This window comes from Mesoplodon mirus (genome assembly GCF_964341445.2).
Source record: "Mesoplodon mirus genome assembly, chromosome: 15".
NCBI classification, from domain to species: domain Eukaryota; kingdom Metazoa; phylum Chordata; class Mammalia; order Artiodactyla; family Ziphiidae; genus Mesoplodon; species Mesoplodon mirus.
This window is the reverse complement of record NC_138991.1, coordinates 1261679-1281877: the sequence shown is the minus strand read 5'-3', so window position 1 is coordinate 1281877 and position 20199 is coordinate 1261679. Positions and strand designations below refer to the sequence as shown.

The 20199-nt window shown below is 45.9% G+C and overlaps 1 protein-coding gene across 2 annotated transcripts; it reads right to left on the bottom strand.

The window, feature by feature from the left end:
• Window positions 1–51: 51 nt before the first annotated feature.
• On the bottom strand, window positions 52–19184 carry TCFL5 (transcription factor like 5; the record flags this gene model as incomplete). 2 transcript variants are annotated; one of them, XM_082644953.1, is made up of 6 exons in its annotated part: window positions 52–1261; window positions 12874–13015; window positions 14942–15188; window positions 16926–17088; window positions 17374–17560; window positions 18535–19184. In XM_082644953.1, the coding sequence occupies 6 exons, from the start codon at window positions 19182–19184 to the stop codon at window positions 1142–1144; spliced, it is 1509 nt and encodes a 502-aa protein (XP_082501079.1). In that variant the 3' UTR covers window positions 52–1141. The 2 variants fall into 2 exon arrangements, with proteins under 2 accessions (XP_082501079.1, XP_082501080.1); XM_082644954.1 differs by having other exon boundaries at window positions 14942–15185.
• Between the last annotated feature and the right edge of the window lie 1015 nt (window positions 19185–20199).

The window sequence follows — 20199 nt, the reverse complement described above, 5'->3', positions numbered from 1 at the left end:
TCCCCGAGAGCATCCTTCATCGAGCTGCTGTCAAAGTGTTCTGTCTCTACGTGTATTTACAGTGGTCCATTCGGCTGTAACATCATACCTCAGACACAGGCCTATGTAATAAAATCGTCAACCCAACATTTCAGAGGGGTCTAGGGTGTCCATACAGAAAGTTCTGTACAATTTCACGAGAGAAAAGAATATTCAGCAACTTGTTTACATGGCATTTGTGTAAAGGCTAAGATATCATTTCAATAAAATGATACATGAAATCTTCAGATTAATGACTGGCCACAGTATTACAAAAAAAAATAAAGAATTTAATATACAGTACCCCTTCCATACAAAGGTCTCGTCTGATTTACCTGCCTCCTTTGTGTACAAACGTTTAACTATCTCCCATTGACAGTATTTATTGAAAGTGACTGTACCGCACTAAAGTCTATTGGTATTATCTATTGTAATAAATAAAGCCACTCATTTGAAAAACTCAGTTCCAAACACTACGGTTTATTACACAGAAAGTAATGACTCTCAATATGAAAATGAGGGCGTTGAAGCAATCTACCGTGACAATATTTCACTTATGGACAAAAGTACCTTTAAAGGAGATGTCTGGAAATTTTCTAGGAAAAAGGTTTAAAATAGGACTGCATTTTGCAATACAGTTCTATGCAGCTAGAAATCTTTACAAGGGGAAGCGATAAGCAAATGAAATAAAATGTCCAAACTACTTATAGCTAAGAACAATTTAACTTGTTCTAGTTGCTAAGGGGGCATATTTAAAATGTAAATAAAATAAGTAAAAAGCAATGTACCTTCTAAGACTAAAGAAATTACAAAGGATGTTAATTTTTCAAGTTATCATGTTAAGAAAACATGATGGAATCAGACAGGTAATTGAAAAATTACTTACTAATTGTCAAGATGTCTTCATCCCCAAATGGTCTAAGAGGACATTAATCAGTAAGCATTTTGTTTTAGATAAATATTTTTACAAAATGTGCTTTCAAAGTCCCCACTGGAGTCCCATCAGCTGAATCATGTCCCTTTAGAGTTAGACTATCAGAGCTGAGTTCCAGGGTCCTAGGATATGTTTATGGGTCATGAAGGAACAGCCGATTACTTCCCAGGCATCAGTGTTCACATCCAGTCACTTGATCTCCATAGCTGGGCTACTCTGACTCTCCTGTGTGGGACACGTCAGCAAGGAGTCTGGTCTGGTCAACTTTAGCCTTCTGCCAGTTTTTCCGCAAAATACACTCTCAAATTCCTAAAGTTGAGAAATGACCATTAACGTACAATATGCACAGACTTGAAAACTGCTATCTTCAAAAACACAAATGGTTGAAATTAAGAGCTAAACTACTTCAAAATATATAGTTAAGGTGTCACTCACAAACGTGTCACATCCTGTAAGGGGATACAGATGATAAAAATGGGGATTCAAACATTTGTCTCAAATAGTTACCTTTACATGTATTTTTATTTAGTTTTCCAATAGATTTTCAAAATGCCTGACCATACTGTAAACCCTTCTGATATTTTTTTAAAAAGCAGCCATATTTTTTTGTTATTTTCATTGTGGTAACACAGACATAAACTTTACCATTTTAACCATTTGTAAGTTTGCAATTCAGTGGCATTAAGTATGTTCACACTCCTGTGCAACCATCACCACCATCCATTTCCAGAACTTTCCACCACCCCACACAGACACTCTGTACCATGACACACCCCTCCCGCCATGGGCATTTGCTGTCCCCCGCCCCCACCCCACTGAGTGCTCAGTGCTAGGCGTGGCAACGGGGCCAGACCAAGAGCTAACTCCCCAGCACCCTGCTGGCCGCGGGTCAAGTTCATGACACTATGCCTCTAAACACTTTGTAAAAGGCCTCAATTTTAATGGCTGAGTCAGTCTCAAGCTCACAAAAAGAGAAGGCAGGTGCAAGCAGACAACCCGAAGCTCATCGGCCTCCAGGAAACGAAAGACACGGGTCTGCAAGATGCAGAAGGTGGGATGTCCTGCAGGACGCAGTATTCATGTTACTGAACCCAGCTTGGGTCTGCTTGCCCACGTGCAGCATTACATGTCATGATTAGTTATACTCTGGGACAACTTCAGCAGAGAATTTTTTTCCATATAATGTTTTTTGTGTAATTTAATATACTACATAATCTTCATTAGTTTAATATTTCTCTCTGAGATGCCTCAGGAGCCCTTTGGAAAACTCAAAGTCAGCTAGAGAAGGAAACTTAAAACCTGTTGTCAAAAGCAGCTCAATATTCCAGGAAAACTTTGCTTTCTTAACAGAGAGAGAAAACCACATCCAGTCTTGCACCAGCTTACTTTTAATAGCAAAGTTCATTTAGTTAATTAAATTCAATCTAATATGAGCCAATCTTGACCCCATGCAAAACTCTTTCCTTAAGCTTCCTTTTCCACAAACCTCCCATCACTTTTTGTATCCATATTAGTTTGTCCCTTATTTTTTCCCTATCCAGAAACAACCAGCTCTGGGACAAAATTATTCTCCCTTTTTTCCCTTAACAAAGATATTTCCATTCTTTTTTGGCTACACCACACGACATGCGGGATCTTAGTTCCCTGACCAGGGATCAAACCCTTGCCCCCTGCAGTGGAAGTACGGAGTCTTAACCACTGGACCGCTGGGGAAACACCTATCCCACTTCCTTTACACACTGAAGTTCTTCCCTTATTACTTTTAGTAACTTAAGTACATATGTATTATAATTTTTAATCCTTAAAAACTTTAATCTCTATTGAAAACCAAGAATAAAGTAATTGAACTGTTCTTTATATCAGCATGTTTTGATTGGCAAACTTATGAACACATTCTATAACCTCTAGAAGCATACATTTTCCTACAGTACATTTTTTCTCTTTAATGTGGTACAAGACATGTATCTAATAAGCCCAAACATCTTTAGTTTAGTTTCTCTCTCATAAGAAGACAAGAGAAGGTAAACTTAGACTTCTCTACCAATCAATGTTCCAGTATTTTATCTTAATGAAAAATGACTTAGACCTTTAATGAATTTCCATCATATAACTTAATTTAGCAAAACTAAAGTTTCAAGTTACCAAAAATCTGGAAAAACTAATACACGATTATTCCTAAAGAGTCCACCTGAAAGCTTTTATCCCATTTGTCTCTATTTTATTACTTATGACAATATTATCTAAAGACATCCATCCATCCATCCAGAGATCTCATAGCTTATATTTCAATACAAAACTTATCAGTTTATAAATTTTATCCCATTTTCCCTCTCTATTGCAGAACAGCCCTAACTGCACAATAGTAACATAATTTAAGGATCCATTAACAGGCCACTGTTTTCCTGAATCTGTGGAGTACTACGGCCAGGCCATGTTACAAAGGAAAATCATCTTTTTTATGTTTTATTTGTTTGTGACTGAAAGTGGTCCAGTTCTGGAGAATGCACCCCAAGGGGCTGCATTCAGGAAATAAGCTTGAGTTTGCCATACCAGCACACTTACACACAAGACAAATGCACACACACACACATATGCACACACACACATATGCACACACACACACACACGAAGAACAAAATCTAATTCCTGCGGGACAAAAACAAAGAGTGAAGTCCAACAATTCCCTCAGGTTCCCAAATGAGGGTTCCTGTTTTAATAGCAAACAAAATGCAAATGAAAAGATAGGAAATCATGACCTCACCTGTCATGGCAACTCACCCAGCAAATGTAAAACTTTGTAACAGTTGGAACAAGTTAAATTTACCTACTTGAGTTTAAAAAGGCTCTTTCCCCTTTTTGCCTTTTGATTTGAAGTTCTTTCTACTTATTAACCCAGGCTGAAATGAAGTCTCAGGCAATGTGGGTTGTGTTTGTATTTCAAGGACATGATAAGAGTTATGGCTTCAAGCTTTCTCCTAGTAATACTTTTGTTCTCTGAGGGTCAGAATTCTGAGAAAATATTTAAGCCAGCTTTCTCCAACTGCATATGCAAAAAAGAACCCGGTTTGGAATTTCAAAAGAGTTTCATCTTAACCAATTTTCTCCAGAGTCTGAAGAAAGTTGTGGTCATGTGGTGTTAGAAAAAACATTTTTCTTTTTATAGGAGCATAGCTGAACATTTACCAGTTTGGTAAAATACACCCTAGACTACAAGACGGAACAGAGCTCTGATCACTCATTTCTTAATTATTCATGGCCACTGTTGTCAAATATCAAGCAAACCAACAAACCAACGCAATGGAAAACAGTCTCTCAGGGTCAGAGTTCCCCAGTCCCAAAAAGGGATATTCCCAACCAATGCCCCATCAGAGACAAAGCCAAATCACCAGGCTTCCCTGGTGGTGCAATGGTTAAGAATCCGCCTGCCAATACAAGGGACACGGGTTCGAGCCCTGGTCTGGGAAGATCCCACAGGCTGCGGAGCAGCTAAGCCCATGTGCCACAACTACTGAGCCTGCGCTCTCGAGCCCTCGAGCCACAACTACTGAGCCCACATGCCACAACTACTGAAGCCCACGTGCCTAGAGCCCGAGCTCCGCAACGAGAAGGCACTGCAATGAGAAGCTCGCGCACCACAACAAAGAGCAGCCCCCGCTCGCCGCAATTAGAGAAAGCCACATGCAGCAATGAAGACCCAATGCAGCCAAAAATAAATAAACTTATTAAAAAAAAAAAAGCCAAATGACCAAGCCTTAGTCCAAAAGGGAAAATCCCAAGCAATATTCTGCTATAGAAGTCAATGTGATAGGGAAGAATACTCTGGTGTCACCACACGTGAGTTCCATTACTTACCAAAGACATCTCAACCTGCCAGTGCGAGTGCCTTGTTTCTTTTACCACAAAAATCAAAAGTGCTGTGGGCCAAGGATGGCTGGTTGGTGGCAAGGTCTTGGGGCTGCCCCTGAGACAAAGGTGCTCAGGCAGCTGCTGAACAGGATCCATCTCAGTCACCAAAACTGTCACTAAACCAAATCGGGTCCACTCGCCCACACACAGTAAAGACAATCTACTGACACCAGGCTGTGGTGAAGGAAAATGCAGCGTTTACTGCAGGTGCCAAACAAGGAGCTCAGACCTCCTGAGCATTAACACCGATCACTAGACAAGTCTAAGTTCACTGCCTGTCTTCTCATGAGAGAGAAAAACAACTAAAGATGTTTGGGTTTATTAGACACACGTCTTGCAACACATTAAAGAGAAAAGCTGTGCTATAGGAAAACGTATGCTTTTAGAGGTGTGTTCATCAGTTTGCCAGTCAAAACATTGCTGATATAAAGAAAAGTCCAATTACTTGCTTCTTGGTTTTCAGTGGAGATTAAAGTTTCTAAGGGTTAAAAATTGTAATACATGTGTAATTAAACTACTAAAAGTAATAAGGGAACCATTTCAGTGTGTAAAGAAAGTAGGATATACATTGTCAGTGAGAGAAGGTATAAAGAACGGAAATATCTTTGTTAAGGGAAAAAAGGGAGAATAATTTTGTCCCAGAGCTGGTTGTTCCTGGATAGGGAAAAAATAATGGACAAACTAATATAGGTACAGAAAGTGATGAAAGGTTTGTAGAAAAGGAACCTTAAGGAAAGAGTTTTGCATGGGGTCAAGATTGGCTCATATTAGAGTGAATTTAATTAACTAAATGAACTTTGCTATTAAAAGCAAGCTGGTGCAAGACTGGAAGTGGTTTTCTCTCTCTGTTAAGAGAGCAAAATTTTCCTGGAATATTGAGCTGCTTTTGACAACAGGTTTTAAGTTTCCTTCTCTAGCTGACTTTGAGTTTTCCAAAGGGCTCCTGAGGCATCTCAGAGAGAAATATTAAACTAATGAAGATTATGTAGTATATTAAATTACACAGAAAACATTATATGGAAAAAAATTCTCTGCTGAAGTTGTCCCAGAGTATAACTAATCATGACATGTAATACTGTGCGTGGGCAAGAGGACCCAAGTTCAGCTTGGTAACAATTTTTGGCACCCCAGATGGGCTGGAAACCCCATTTGGGTCACCAAAAATTGTTACTGAACTGAATTTGGGTCCACTCACCCGCGGACAGTAAGGCCAATCTACTGACACTGGGTTGCAGTGAAAGAAAGTGCAGCTTTTATTGTGGGTGCCAAACAAGAAAGTTCAGATCTTTTGAGCATTAGCTGCCCAGACTCCTTGTTTGGCACCTGCAATAAACGCTGAACTTTTTTTCACTGCAACTGGTGTCAGCAAATTGGCTTTACTGCGCACAGGCAAGTGGACCCAAATTTGGTTCAGTAACATTCAGCCTCATCAATAAACAAACAGCAAGGAAAATAGGAAAGGGGAGCCATAACAGATTAAAAGGTATTTAAGAGCTATGAACCAAATGCAGTGTTTGGATACTGATTTAAGTAAGTCAACAGTAAAAAGACAGTTGTGAGCCAATCAGAGAAATCTGGACAGGGATGGAGATTAAGGAAGATGATGACAACGTGGTTGTGCTTTTAAACAGCCCTTTTCTTTTTAGAGATACATTTGTGAATGAAAATGATATGACATCTGGAAATGCTTTAAAATAATTCAGTGATGGTGGGAGGATGGGGATGTATAGGTGAAACAAAGTTATGCCTGAAGCTGAGTTATTGGACACGGGAGTTCATTATTCTAGTCTCTCCGTTTTTGTGCATGTATACATTTCTGTAAGTTTTTTTTTTAAAGCATAGCATTCTTACACAATTAAGTCTAAATTTATGTTTTTATTGTGGTAAAATATATATAACATAAAATTTGCCATTTTTTACCATTTGTAAGTGTACAATTCAGTGGCTTAAGTACATTCACAATGTTGTGTAAACATCACCGTTATCTATTTGCAGCACTTTCTCATTTCCCCAAACTGAAACTCTGTCCCTGTTAAACATGTACCCTCCATCCATCCACCTCCCCCAGTCTCTGGCACCCGTCATTCTACTTTTTTTTTTTTTTTGCGGTACGTGGGCCTCTCACTGTTGTGGCCTCTCCCGTTGTGGAGCACAGGCTCCAGACGCGCAGGCTCAGCTGCCATGGCTCACGGGCCCAGCCGCTCTGCGGCATGTGGGATCTTCCCGGTCCGGGGCACGAACCCGTGTCCCCTGCATCGGCAGGCGGACTCTCAACCACTGCGCCACCAGGGAAGCCCCATTCTACTTTTTGACTTTATGAATCTGATGACTCTAGGTACTTCATGTAAGTGGAATCATACAGTATTTGTCTTTTGGTGTCTGCCTTTTCCCGGTCAGCATCCTGTTCTGGAGGTCCATCCATATTGTGAGGCACGTGTCAGAACTTCATTCCTTTTCATGGCTGAATAGTAATCCACTGGCTGTACAGACATTCTGCTTATCCATTCATCTGCTGATTGGACTGTTTCCACCACTTGGATTGTTTCCACCTTTTGGTGACTGTGAATAATGCGGCTACGAACACTGGTATACAAATATCTGTTTCAGTCCCTGCTTTCTATTCTTCTGGGTAATTCCTATTCTTTTGGATCATATGGTAATTCTGTGTTTCACTTTTTGAGGAACCATCAGCTGCACCATTTTACATTCCCACCAGCAATCCCGAGGGCTGCAATTTCTCCACATCCTCACCAACACTTGTTATTTTGTTTTGTAATAGCCACAGCGAATGGGTGTGAACTGCCATCTCACATCCATTAAAGTGCTTTTGATTTGCATTTCCCTGATCATTAGTGATGTTGAGCATCTTTTCATGTGCTTATTGGCCATGTGCTTATCTTCTGTGGAGAAATGTCTATTCAAGTCCTTTGCCCATTTTTGAATTGTGCTGTCTCTTTGTTGCTGGACTATAATAGGTTTATATTTAATTTGTGTCCAGGAAGGGAAGTATAAGCGCTCTCTCTGCTGCCACTGCGCTGACTTCTGAGTCATCTGGAACGGCTGGAGCACTCCACCTGTCCACACGCTAAGTGGCATCCCAACCAAGGCCATCTGCCATTTGCAACAACTGTCTATGCTCAGAAGCTATACTTGCACATAAATACATTCTAATTTCCTTCCCAAAATTTAAAAGATTTTCAACGGGTCTTAATGCAATGTAAGATGAACCATGGTTTGATATATTGGTTTCTATATTCTGACACCCAAAGCCCAACTATAAAATATTTGCCTATATTTGAGAAGGTAGAATTTACCTTTGAGAATACCTAAATAGAAATCAGAAGGAAGAAAATAATCATCTCTCAGATGTAAGAAAGTACTTCAAGAGATTTTTCTAAACAATCGTCATAAAATGAGGAGGATAGCCCTGGGCACCTGTCTTTATTTTGAGTAGTTCTGCCAGCAGTGGGGTTAAGGTGTAGCTCAATCTAGACTCTCACGAGGTCCCTGGGACTCAGTTCATGGGAACTTGGGGTGACCGTGAAAGAGGGAGACAAGTGGACACCTCCCGCCCTTGACTGCGTCAAAGGTAAGCTACTAACTGTTACTCTGCTTTCTCAATTAGCGTCTATTTCAATGAAACTTAAGTGAAATAGCTGAGTTTTAAGGGATTTTTACAACTCATCAGACACCTTGAGATGACGTCTGGTCAAAGTCGGATATTCACATTAAATTTGTAAATAGGAGAAGGTCAGTGATAAAAACTATTTTTAGTAGGAAAAAGAAAGATTGTTCCAATTACATGTCAAGAAATTATACCAGGAAGTTAGGAAGAGGAGGAAAACTGGTGTCATCTGTACAGAGAGATGAGAGAATTAAAGGAAAAGGGTTAATGAAACCAAGAGGGGTGACAAACCTCGGGGCCCAGGTGGGAGGGTGTGCCCCCGACACTCAGCCACGCTGAGAGCCCCACAGAGATGGGACAAGGCCAGTCACGGTGGGAGATGCCACGGGGGCTCTGAGAACAACAGGTCTGACAGACAAGAGAGGACAGGAAAGGCCTGAACCACAATTCGTAACCTCAACCTAATAAACAAACAGAATTCGCCGAACAGAGAATGCACGTCCTTTCCAAATAAACACAGAATTTTAAAAAATTGACCACATAAGAGGTCACAATGGAAGTCTCAACAAGTTTCTAAAAACTGCCATCTTCACTGATCAGAATGCGATAAATAAATGTGAGAAATAGATAAAATGCTGTTCTTACAAAGAACACTCTTATCTACAAAACAGAAACAGACTCACAGACATAGAGAACAGACTGGTGGTTGCCAAGGGGGTGGGGGTGGGGGATTGATGGAGTGGGAGCTTGGGGTTAGCAGATGCAAACTATTATATATAGGATGGATAAGCAAGGTCCTAACCCTATATAGGGTTACAGTTCCCTGTATAGCACAGGGAACTATATTCAGTATCCTGTGATAAACCATAACGGAAAAGAATATGAAAAAGAATGTATGTATATATATATACGTGTGTCTATATATATATATGTACAACTGAGTCACTTGGCTCTACAGCAGAAATTAACACAACATTGTAAATCAACTAGACTTCGATAAAATAAATTTAAAATAAAGAGGACAGAGTTCCTACTGCACAGGAAAGGGAGAAGTAACAGTACAGCTGCACCTGATAACTGGGGCTGCTGCGCAAGGACAAGTGGGTGCAGGGCGGCCCCCAGCCCAACTTCAGGTGGAGGAGGGAAGACAAAGCAGGGGGGCAGTGCCACCTTCCTGCCCAATGACTGTGATGGTGACAGGACAGAGGAGAGGGGAGCACAGAGTGAGAGACTGCCCCACAGCCCCGGAGCCTGGCTAGGGTTCAAGGTCATGGCCCCAAAATGTCACCTCACAACAACTGTGTCACCAGTGATCCTGGAGTGGGGCTGGACGGGGGAAAATGGTGTAGAGGATGTTATTGGGACAAGAGGCAAAATCTGAATTAGATAAGAGTATTACGCCAATGTTAAGTGTCCTGATTTTGGCCATTGCATTCTGGTTATGTAAGATAATGTAATATTCTTTAACTGTCTTTATCACAGACTGAAGTGTCTGGGTATCAAGGGGCATGGTGCCCACAGTTTACCGTCAAATGGTTTAGGCTGCGAGAGACAGAACAAATGGGGCAAAATGTGAACAACTGGGGGTTCTGGGTAAATCTGGGTGGGCACACAAGGAGCTCTGAGCACTCATCTTGGAATTTTCCTGCAAGTTTAAAATTATATAAAAAATTTTAATTACCATAAATAAATACAACGAATCATCTAAATCCAGGGTTCTACAGGCACCTGTCTGGCCCGATCTCTTCAAAATCTCAGTGCTGTAATAGAAACTGTGGGGTAGGGAGGACTGCTATAGCTTAGAGACAGAAAAACGTCACTGAATGCAACACAGAAGCATGGCTGGGTGCTGGTTTGGAAAAAAACGCAGCCATAAAAGTCTCCTTTAGAACATCTGGGGGACATGGGAATATGGACTGGGTAGTAGATGGTATAAGAGAATGACTATCGACCTTATGAGGCGTGAAAACGGCACTGGCGTTACGTGGGAGACTCAGGCGTAAATATTTAGAGGTGAAGGGTCATGACATCTGTCATTGTCTTTGAAATTGTGCTGTGCGCGTGCACGTGTGTGTTAAACATGGTAAATGTTGACGGCTCAGACTAGGTGTGGGGAGGGCAGGTGTTCAGTGAACTCTATGCTCATTAGAAAAACAAAACAAAGGGAACCACCTGCTAGCAGACTCGTTTACCTTCTCAACTTCTCCACCTGCCACCTCCTGGGCACTGAAAACCTAGCCCGGCGGACACAGAATGTGGATTCTGCCCCACCCCATCCTGCTGCTCCACACGTCTTCCCATCTCAGGAAACAGCACCACCCGCCCAGCTGCTCCAGCCAGATGCCCCACCGTGGTCCCCAATTCCTCTGCCCAGCAGCCCTACGTCCAGCACCGCGGGCCCTGGCCAGTCTCAGCAGAGCGGCTGCGGCCTCTGACCAGGTCTGATGTCTCCACTCCTGCCCACCCCCAACCTCTCCTCCTGGAGTCCAGTCTCCCTGCTGCGCAGCAGGGAGAGCCATCTTTGCAGCATGTCAACCAGACCCCACACCGGATGGAAGCGGTCCATTCACCCTCGGCCTGTTAGCCGCTTCCCTCCAGCCCACGGGGTCTCTGTCTTATTCAAGGTGCCCCCAGTGTCTGGGACAGAAGCCTGGTTAGAGTCGGAACAGACCTGTGGGATGAGATGTGTACTGAAATAATTTAGGAAAATCACTGAAGACTTTTGTGTATCATATCTTTCAAAATGTTCATGCAAGTAAGAGGGGGAAAGTCACTAAGGAAACAGAAAGGACACAAGGGTTTAAGCTACCTACATTCTAATTCCCCCCCAAATTGCTACTGACGTCACTTCAGCCTGTTTCTTGATGGGTCTTGTAATCCGACCCAGAAACAATCTACAAATTCAATGTAACTAAATTTCAGAAATATTCAGGAAGCCTAATACACATAAAAATTAATGTCCGGAAGTTTTTAACCTATTTAATCTTTGAGTATAGACAGTAACAGTTAAGTTTTTTAATTGTTGTAAACACCTTCATCATATTTGAATGAATCATATAAATAATAATTTACCACTATTAGATACACACAGCCAACCATTAAATCATTTTTTTAAATATAAAAGCTTTATTTTATGACAATAAACCAAGTCTATCGCTAAAAAATAATGTTAAAGAGTAACCACATGGGGAGGGTGGGAGGGAGGGAGATGCATGAGGGAAGGGATGTGGGAACAGATGTATATGTATGACTGATTCACTTTGTCATTAAGCAGAAACTAATAAAAAAAATAAAATAAAATAAAATAAAAGAGTAACCACACTATAAAGAACCATACATGACCCATCAGTACAAACTGGACACAGGGATCGCTTTCAACGGCAACGAAATATACAAGGAGAAGAAGGAACTTGACTGAAATTACGAAACACACAAGATGGAAATGCACGTGGGCACAGAAAAGGGAAGCGGAGAAGACAAACTCTTAGCACTGAGCCCGAAGGGCCTCACTCCAGGCGGCCTGGGGCGCTCGGCCGGCTGCTCCCCCAGGATCTAGATACGGAAGGCTCTTTTGCAAAAGGTTCCACGTTTACAGCGCCAACCTCAGCTCGGTTCTCTAAACAGATTCGTGCTGCCGTCAACGGCAGCGACTACACGACAGCCGGGACCAGCAGCAAAACCCGGACGCTCCTCACTAAGGCCTCATCCCATGCACCCCGATCCCCAGAGTGCTGAGGCCGGCACCTGGACCCAAGGTCCCCCCAAGGCAGAGCACAGAAGCCAATGCAGGGAATGTTCTCTCATCTGAACTCCCAAGGAGGGGGCAGGTGGGACCCTCACTCACACCCAGCATCCGCTCCCACCGGGAGCCCAGCTGGCTTGCAGGGAATCAACGGCTCCTCGGCCCAGACAGACAGGGTCAAGGTCGAGCTGGCTGTCCTAAGGAACTGAGATGCTTGAGCCCCCGAGTCCTCCCCGATCCCCCAGGCCGCAGTGTTTCTCTTCTCTGCCTTCTGAACACGTTTGAAATCCAGATTATTTATTTGACATTTAATTGCCTCTTTTTTTTCCTATTTGGGCTTTCTCCCTTTCACAATATCTTCTGAGGGGGGAAAAAAATCATATCCTACAGGCAGGTCTCTGAAACCCCTTTAAGCCCCCAAACAATCCACTGCACAGAGCAGGTGCCTAACTGCTAGCTGACCACAAATCCAGCCTGTGGTTAGTACCTGGATAAGTGATGAGCTGGGCATTATTCACACTGGACTCAGCATCTGACATTTGGTTCCAGGAAACAAAGGACAGTTTGGGACATCTTAGAGGAAAAAGGATACATAACAACACTGATACATTTACAGGACTGTGAAAATCTCCTGGCCTAGATACTAACCTTTTTAAGAGAATCTCCATGTGTTTCCTGAATATATTTCAGGAACGCTGTGGTCCACTGCAGAGTCGTGGCCTTATCGGTCTCGGCGTTGCAGAACGGGACTAAAAGATTCAACTCATCACAGCAAATGCGGATTCTGCGCCTACAGTCAAAAGCCAAAGGAATCACATAGAGAAGCTGAAGCAGAACAAAGGAAGAAAGCAGGTGTCTGTGTGTCTTGAGGAACCAGCTTGCGGCCTGGCCACTGGGAGCGTAGGAAGGGCAGGCCCTCACCTCGGGGCTCCCCTCTACGGCAGCCAGCCCCCCCTCCACAGCGGCCAGCCCCCCCTCCACGGCGGCCAGCCCCCCCCTACGGCGGCCAGCCCCCCCTCAGCGGCCCACTAAGCCCAGTTGCGCTCCCTGGAAAGCTTCCTGTTTACTTCTCCTGGGCCAGGAGTAAGGACCAGGTCCAAGTCTCTGGACCAAGGATGGACCCAAACCCCCTGAAACTGGAAGCAAAATTGTGTGTGTGTTTCTTCTGGGCAGGACATTCTTTCACTCACCTGCCCTCCAGGTGCCAAGGAAGTCACAGAAGCTAGGATTCACAGCTTTGATTCTCCAAGGGGCCCCGGTTCATAAAGGACCACAGACTACCAGCCTGTTAATATCCCCAAACCCGGTCTTCTTAGGGATGATTTACATCACAACTGGAGTCTTAGACCATCTTTAACTTTTACGTATTACGTTCAGATAATACGGCCCTTTTTTCTATTTCCCCACCTGTACGCTCAGAACTTTAGAGCAACTTTGTAAGGTAACAACAGCAGGAATTCACTAGATGCTCTGTAACTGCAGGTACTGGGACAGACACTACATTTCAGCTTGCTTAATTCTTGTGTCCCATCTACGCAGTAGGCAATATTCCTATTTTATAGACGAGAGACTCAGGTGGAGAGGTAAAGAATGCGTAGGAAGTTGTTAAACTAGGAAATGGCAGAGTAAGAATTAAAATTTTTACCGTCAACACGTAGTACGTATAAGGCTTTTTTTCAGATGGTAGGTGCTCAGGAAATGTTTATTAAATAAATATAAACAATGCCCGTTATGATTCACGGTGAGTTCAGTGATGCCCATTACTTGGTGTGTATGTGCGGACACACCCTTAGGAAAGGGATCTAGCTGCCTAGCTTTAATATATCCCTTTAAATAAATAAATTTCCACTGCTCAACACTGTAGGTTCAGAGATGAATATCTGTCTTGCTCAGTGCTCTATTTCCTTAGCCTAAAACAGAAACTAGTACAAAGTACTCAATAAATGACTAAGTTAATTAACTATATGTTAGGGAATCATCCCGTACCCAGCTATAACAGAAAAATTAACCACCTTTTGCTTCTACACAGAACAGCACAAATAAAATCCACGGATAAAACAACTTACATAAGCTGTAACTTCCTCCTTCTTCAATATCCTTAAAAGAACCAAGCAAAACTGAGTAACCCAGCGTGCAGGCAGACTCCCTCCCAGGAAGGTGGCCCCGGCCAGCACCTGGGAACTTAGATTTCGGGGGGGTTCCCACCACCACTGGTCACTGGCTTATGCTAAACACCAGCTTTCCTTCTGGGCATCTGGGATTTGGCCGCGTGCCAGGTAGGGAATGCCCCTCACGACCAGCCCCCAGTAGGATCCAGGGCCCCGAGTCTCTAAGGAGCTTTGCTGTCCGGGAACATGTCACCCGTGCTAGGGGGTGACAGGCATCTTGAGTGGCTCCACTGAGAGGTGTTCTGGGGAGCTGGCGTCTGGGGCCCCTAGACCTCTCCCCATGCGCCTCTGCTGACTTTGCTGGGTTCTTTGTCCAAAATAAATCAAAGCCATGAGTCCTCCTAATGAATCATCAAACCTGGGGGTGGTCTTGGGTACCCCCATCCACCTAGCAAAGCAAGGTGACCATTGACGCTTGCCAGCTTTCCCTCCCTTGAACACAGAAATGGCTACACCCTTGTTTTCTACAAACAGGTGCCTGTTACCAGCACTGACTGTCGTCAGCTTGGCGTCGAGGACAACTGTATACCACCGACAGCACGCATTACCTTCTATCTCTTTCCATGCGGTTGTGCCTCTCCCTGCGCTGGGACCTGCCCCGCGGGGGCCCGCTCTGCCTCTGCTCCCCGAGGGCGGCCTGGGGCGACTCCACCGACGGCCAAGCACCCTGCGCTGCTGTGGAGCCTTCACCCACATTCTGGAGCTCTCCAAGGGTTCTTCGTTCTAGGTTTGTGTCCAACTGATGTATCCTACTCCGACTCCTCTTATTTATTGCTTGTTTACATAGCGCTTCTTCTTTGCAAAAGAAGGAAAAAGTGGTATTTTAATTTGTTTGTTCTTCTAACCTTACCCTCGTGAATGCTGAATATATTTTTTGGTATTTTCGATCCAAGATATAAACATGAATGGGTAAGGAGCACAGAGAACCAAACAGGAAGCACTCCAAAATTCCATAGAAACAGCCGGCACAAGGCTCCAGGTTTCAAACTATAAAACTGAACATAAACTAAATTAAAACACCCCAGAGGGCTTCCCTGGTGGTGCAGTGGTTGAGAGTCCGCCTGCCGATGCAGGGGACACAGGTTCGTGCCCCGGTCCGGGAAGATCCCACATGCCGCGGAGCGGCTGGGCCCGTGAGCCATGGCCGCTGGGCCTGCGCGTCCGGAGCCTGTGCTCCGCAACAGGAGAGGCCACAACAGTGAGAGGCCCGCGTACCGCAAAAACAAAACAAAACACCCCAGGTATTATGTAATCAATACAGCTTATACAGCAATACAGTCAAAAGTCCCCCTTTTAAATCAACAGGCATTTTAACTGTCATCTATGAATAAAAAAACCAAGAAGTTGTTTGATTTTTCTGATATTCAGAATGGGAAAAAAGAAACAAACCTAGAAATGTTTTCTCCAAAAGATTTTCTTGATATGCACTTATTCTAATATGACGTCTGATGTTCTAACTGCACTGCTCAGAAGAGGACAAACCCTAAATGCTTTAGGGTTAAACCTGCCCTCACCTTACAGGTGAGATCCCCCCACAAAAGGAGTAAGCACAGCATAGCTTTGACCTGTGCTACAGAAATACGTCGAATTCCTATCAAAGCACAGCAGGCGTCTAATAAGCACCTGCGGTGATGTGCAGTCCCGAGGTACCGTACAAAGCCAAACCCTCTACAGTGAAAGAATCACTTAACACACATTTCAGAATGGTGATAACTTTTCAAAAGACATAGAGAGGAATTCACAAGTGTTGGTAATATTTTGGTTCTTCAGCTGAGTGGTCAGTACAGGGACTATTTTAATATTAATCTTTATACCTTACAAATGCTAACAGATACCTTCACGAGCAATGTCATAAGAACAATGGAAAATTAATCACTGGCGTGGGGGAAGGGAGGAGAGCTCCATCCCTACCCTGTCTTTATCAGCTCTTGAAAAGCTGAGTGTAAGCCGTGTTATTGTTGGATAACTCGAAAAAGAATGTTTTCCAGGAAAAACGGATTGAGGGTTAACGTCAGGGGTAAGCAAAGTTTGCCTTCAGAAGTTTCTTCCTTCCTAAAACTTTCTGTATCACCTTATGGCCTCTTGCTCCCAACTCAATCCTTTGCCCATCTGCAGATCGGCCCCTAAAGCTCTGAGCGGATTTCAGACTCCTGCCTCACTCATGAAGTATGAAATAAGAGAAAAAAAAAAAAACCCTACAAGCGCTGTCGGTAACTTGAAGGTAACGAAGATGTACCTAAGTCTATCATTTTTCTGTTTAAGGAGGTTACTGTTAAGAAAAAGCAGCCCCTAAAGTCAACGTTTCCAGGCCAAGTATAAACGTGATGTTCCAAATTCGCAAGGATGTTCAAAGTGAGGTGACTGGGCGGAGGCACGGAAGGATTCCTAAGATGCAAGCAGGCTTCCGAGATCCGTTCATTTGTTTATAAACCACCTCTCTCCCCTCCCCCACCCGTGGCCAAAAAAAAAGGAGGGGGCAAAGACATCAGGCAGGAGGAGAAAGCACCTGCCGGCTTCTGTTTTATCGCTTACCTCCTAATTTAATCCAAACCTGCTCAGGCAAAGCTTTGTTTCTACTACCCAAAGTCTGTTTAGTGGATTCAATTTCTTGCTGATAACAGAAAGAAAATGCTCTCGGCAATCCAATATCCTGATGCTTGGTAGCTTCAAGTACAGAACATGAGTTACTAGAACTCTGGAAAAAAATGAAGCAACAGGAACGTTATCAACAGGTGACAATCTCCTCTCTACGCACAAATAAAATGCACTTTAACAGAAGTAACGTGAAAGCTATTCACATGAACTTGAAGAACTTTAGGTGCACGAAGGATTTTTAAATATCCCCGAACCACATAAATACTCTCGATTTTGAAAAGTTATCGAGCTCAAGCAAAGAAAAAAAAAATCCTTGGGACCTAACTAAAATACAATTTATCCGTTTCATACAAAAGAGCAAAGCTTCGCACATCACTTTCTCTACCTGTGTTTGTGAAAGATTCGAATTTCCACTAGTAGAGCAACTCTTTGCAGTCAACAGCGGGTATGTAAATTGCAGAGCAGTCGTGGCAGCAGCTGTTTTATTTTTCACTAATGTTGTACATTTGTTCTGTTGCTGATGAAGAGGAACGTTCATTAATTCGGATGGATGGCGAATAAGAGATACCAAACTGCCAAGACAAAAGAAACCCAGAAACACATGAAGAGTATGTGGCAGGTTAAGTTTCCTGAAACACCACAATCACTAACTATCACACTCTAATGGCTAACACTTGATTTTCTAGATAGGAACTCGAAGCTGTTACCATGAATGCCCCCCATCACGGAAATCTCTACAAAACAATTATCAGCTAGTGTTGTAGGGGACAAGTTCAAACTTTCTTCCTCACATTGGAAGGTGTGGCTGTGTGTCATCTTTTAGTTACACCTCCCTTCCCATCACACTTCTGACACCAATCTCTGTTTTTTGGGCCATCCTCCAAAATCTGACGACTATGGGCAAAATGGGGAAAACTACAGGGTGGGGACAGAGAGAAAGCTGAGGAGACGCCCTAGCAGACAGGCTACTCCTCCCCGATAGTTGTTGCTGCGAGATCACTTATGGGCTGGCAGTCTGGCTGAAGGATGAAGCTGCATTTTACACTCAAAGCCTCACAACATGACGTCTTTCCTCCCAGGGAATGCATCTGTGCAAGATGAGGTCAGCCTCAACCTGAGTCAACAGAAAGGGAAGCAGAGGTCTCTCCTGACATTTAGGTGGGTGATTTGGGGACAAAACCTTTGTTCCTCAGGAACATGTGTGCACTTATCTCAACTCATCTCTCTTCCACATGCACACGCAGAGCGCACGCCGCAAAGGTAATGCTGCAGGCTCTGTACTTGATATCTGCTTGCTGTGCCTGCACAGAGCACACAAACTTTCAGCTCAGCCTCCAGACCCACTGAGGTCTGCTCCCTGGTAAGATGCAAGCTGCAGTGAGGCCGCTGGCCTCTGCAGAAAACCCTGGTCTACATCCAGACCGAGGCTGGTGCTTCTCTGCACACGACCCTGGTCTACACCCGGACCCAGGCTAGTGCCTCCCTGCAGAGGATCCTGGTCTACACCCTGACCCAGCCGGGCCCGCTCCCTGGGGGATGCACCCACTTGTTGAGCGCCATGCCGGGCTCGGGGGGATCCGCGCCGCGCGGGGCTGGCGAGGACTCGGCTGCTATGCTGTTGAAGCGGTCCTCCAGGCGGACGCGCACCGCCGACTTGGCCCGCGCCTCGGGCGCACCCTCCACGTTCTCCTTGCCGGCGCCGTCGGCCGCCTTGGGCCGGGGTGCGCCGGCGCCCGGGCCGTCGGCGCCCGGCGTCTTCTCGGCGGCGGGGGGCGCGCCCGCCTCGCTCAGCAGCATCATGCGCAGCTCCTGGAAGTCGATGTGGCCCAGGCACTGGTTGGCGCCCGCAAAGCCGCCATCGGCCAGCGCAGGCGGGCACAGCACCGGGTACACGGGCGGCACGCCCCCCGCCGCCGCGCCCCCGGCCGCAGCGAAGTCCCCCGACGCCGCGCCCGGCGCCGCCGCCGCCAGGAAGGCCGAGTTGAGGCGCGTCTCGAGCTCGCCGTCGGCCGCCGCCGCCTCCATGTGCGAGTAGAGGATGTGCTGCAGCTGCGTGTACTCGACCTCGGTCATCTCCACAAGGCTCAGGTCGGTGGTCGTGAAACTCAGCCCCGCCTCGCCGACGGCCGCGTCCGCGCCCTCGGGGCCCGCCGGCCCGCCCGCCTGCGGCGTCTCCGGCTGCTCGGGGCCCGACATGCCGGCGCCAACGGCGTGGGTCGCGCGGGCGGGCCGGCTGGGCCAGGTCGGGCGTGCAGGGGCGCGGAAACCGCCGGGTCGGGCGTGCGGCAGCGCGGAAACCGCCGGCCGCAGCGCGCCTGCGCCGCCCGCCCGCAACGGCAGCCCCTCCCCGGCACCGCCCCGCCCCACCCCGCGGCCCCGCCCCGCGGCCCCGCCCCGCGGCCCGGCCACACCAACCAACCGCCCCGCCCCCGCCGCGGCGCCCCGTCCCGAGCTGCGCGCGCAGGTCGAGGGCGCGGGTTTCGGGCGGCGAGGCAGCGGCGCGTGGGGCCAGGCCGTCCAAGTCCAGTGCCTGAGGGGCCAGACCACCCGGGTCGAGTGTCCGCAGGGCCGGGCCGCCCGGATCCCAATGTCCACGGGGCCAAACGCCCGAGTCCAGTGTCCGAGGGTCAGACACCTGGGTCGAGTGTCCGCGGGGCCGCCCGGGGCCTGGCCGGGTATCAGGGCGCATGCAAGAGGCGCCTCTCCAGGTAACGCTTCACCTCGAGTCCACGTATCCACGGGGTGCCCTGCGGTCCCCCCCTTCTCGGGACACGAGGCCTACAGTAAGCCCGAACAGTAGACAGGTGAGACAGCGGCCCCAAATACAGGTGTGACGAGGCAGGCTGTACGTAGGTGAAAACTCAGGCAGGTAAATCAATACACGTGGTGCGCGGTTCCTCCTAGAACCGGCAGGGCTCGTGTAATCAATGCACTGGACAGACACTGGCCACTGATGAGCTGGAATGCACGTGCCATGTGGGTTCATCCTTTTAAAGTGCGCTCTTCAGTGGTAGTGTGTTCACATGCCATCACCACAACCAGTTTTCGAACATTTTCATCACCCCAAAGAATCCCATACCCATTAGCACTCCCTACCCACTAACCTTCTTTCTGTCCCCGTGGGTTTGCCAACCTGGGTACGTCCTATAAATGGTATCATAGAATAGGTGGTCTTTAGAAGAATTATTTTTGTGGGCTCAAAATAATTACT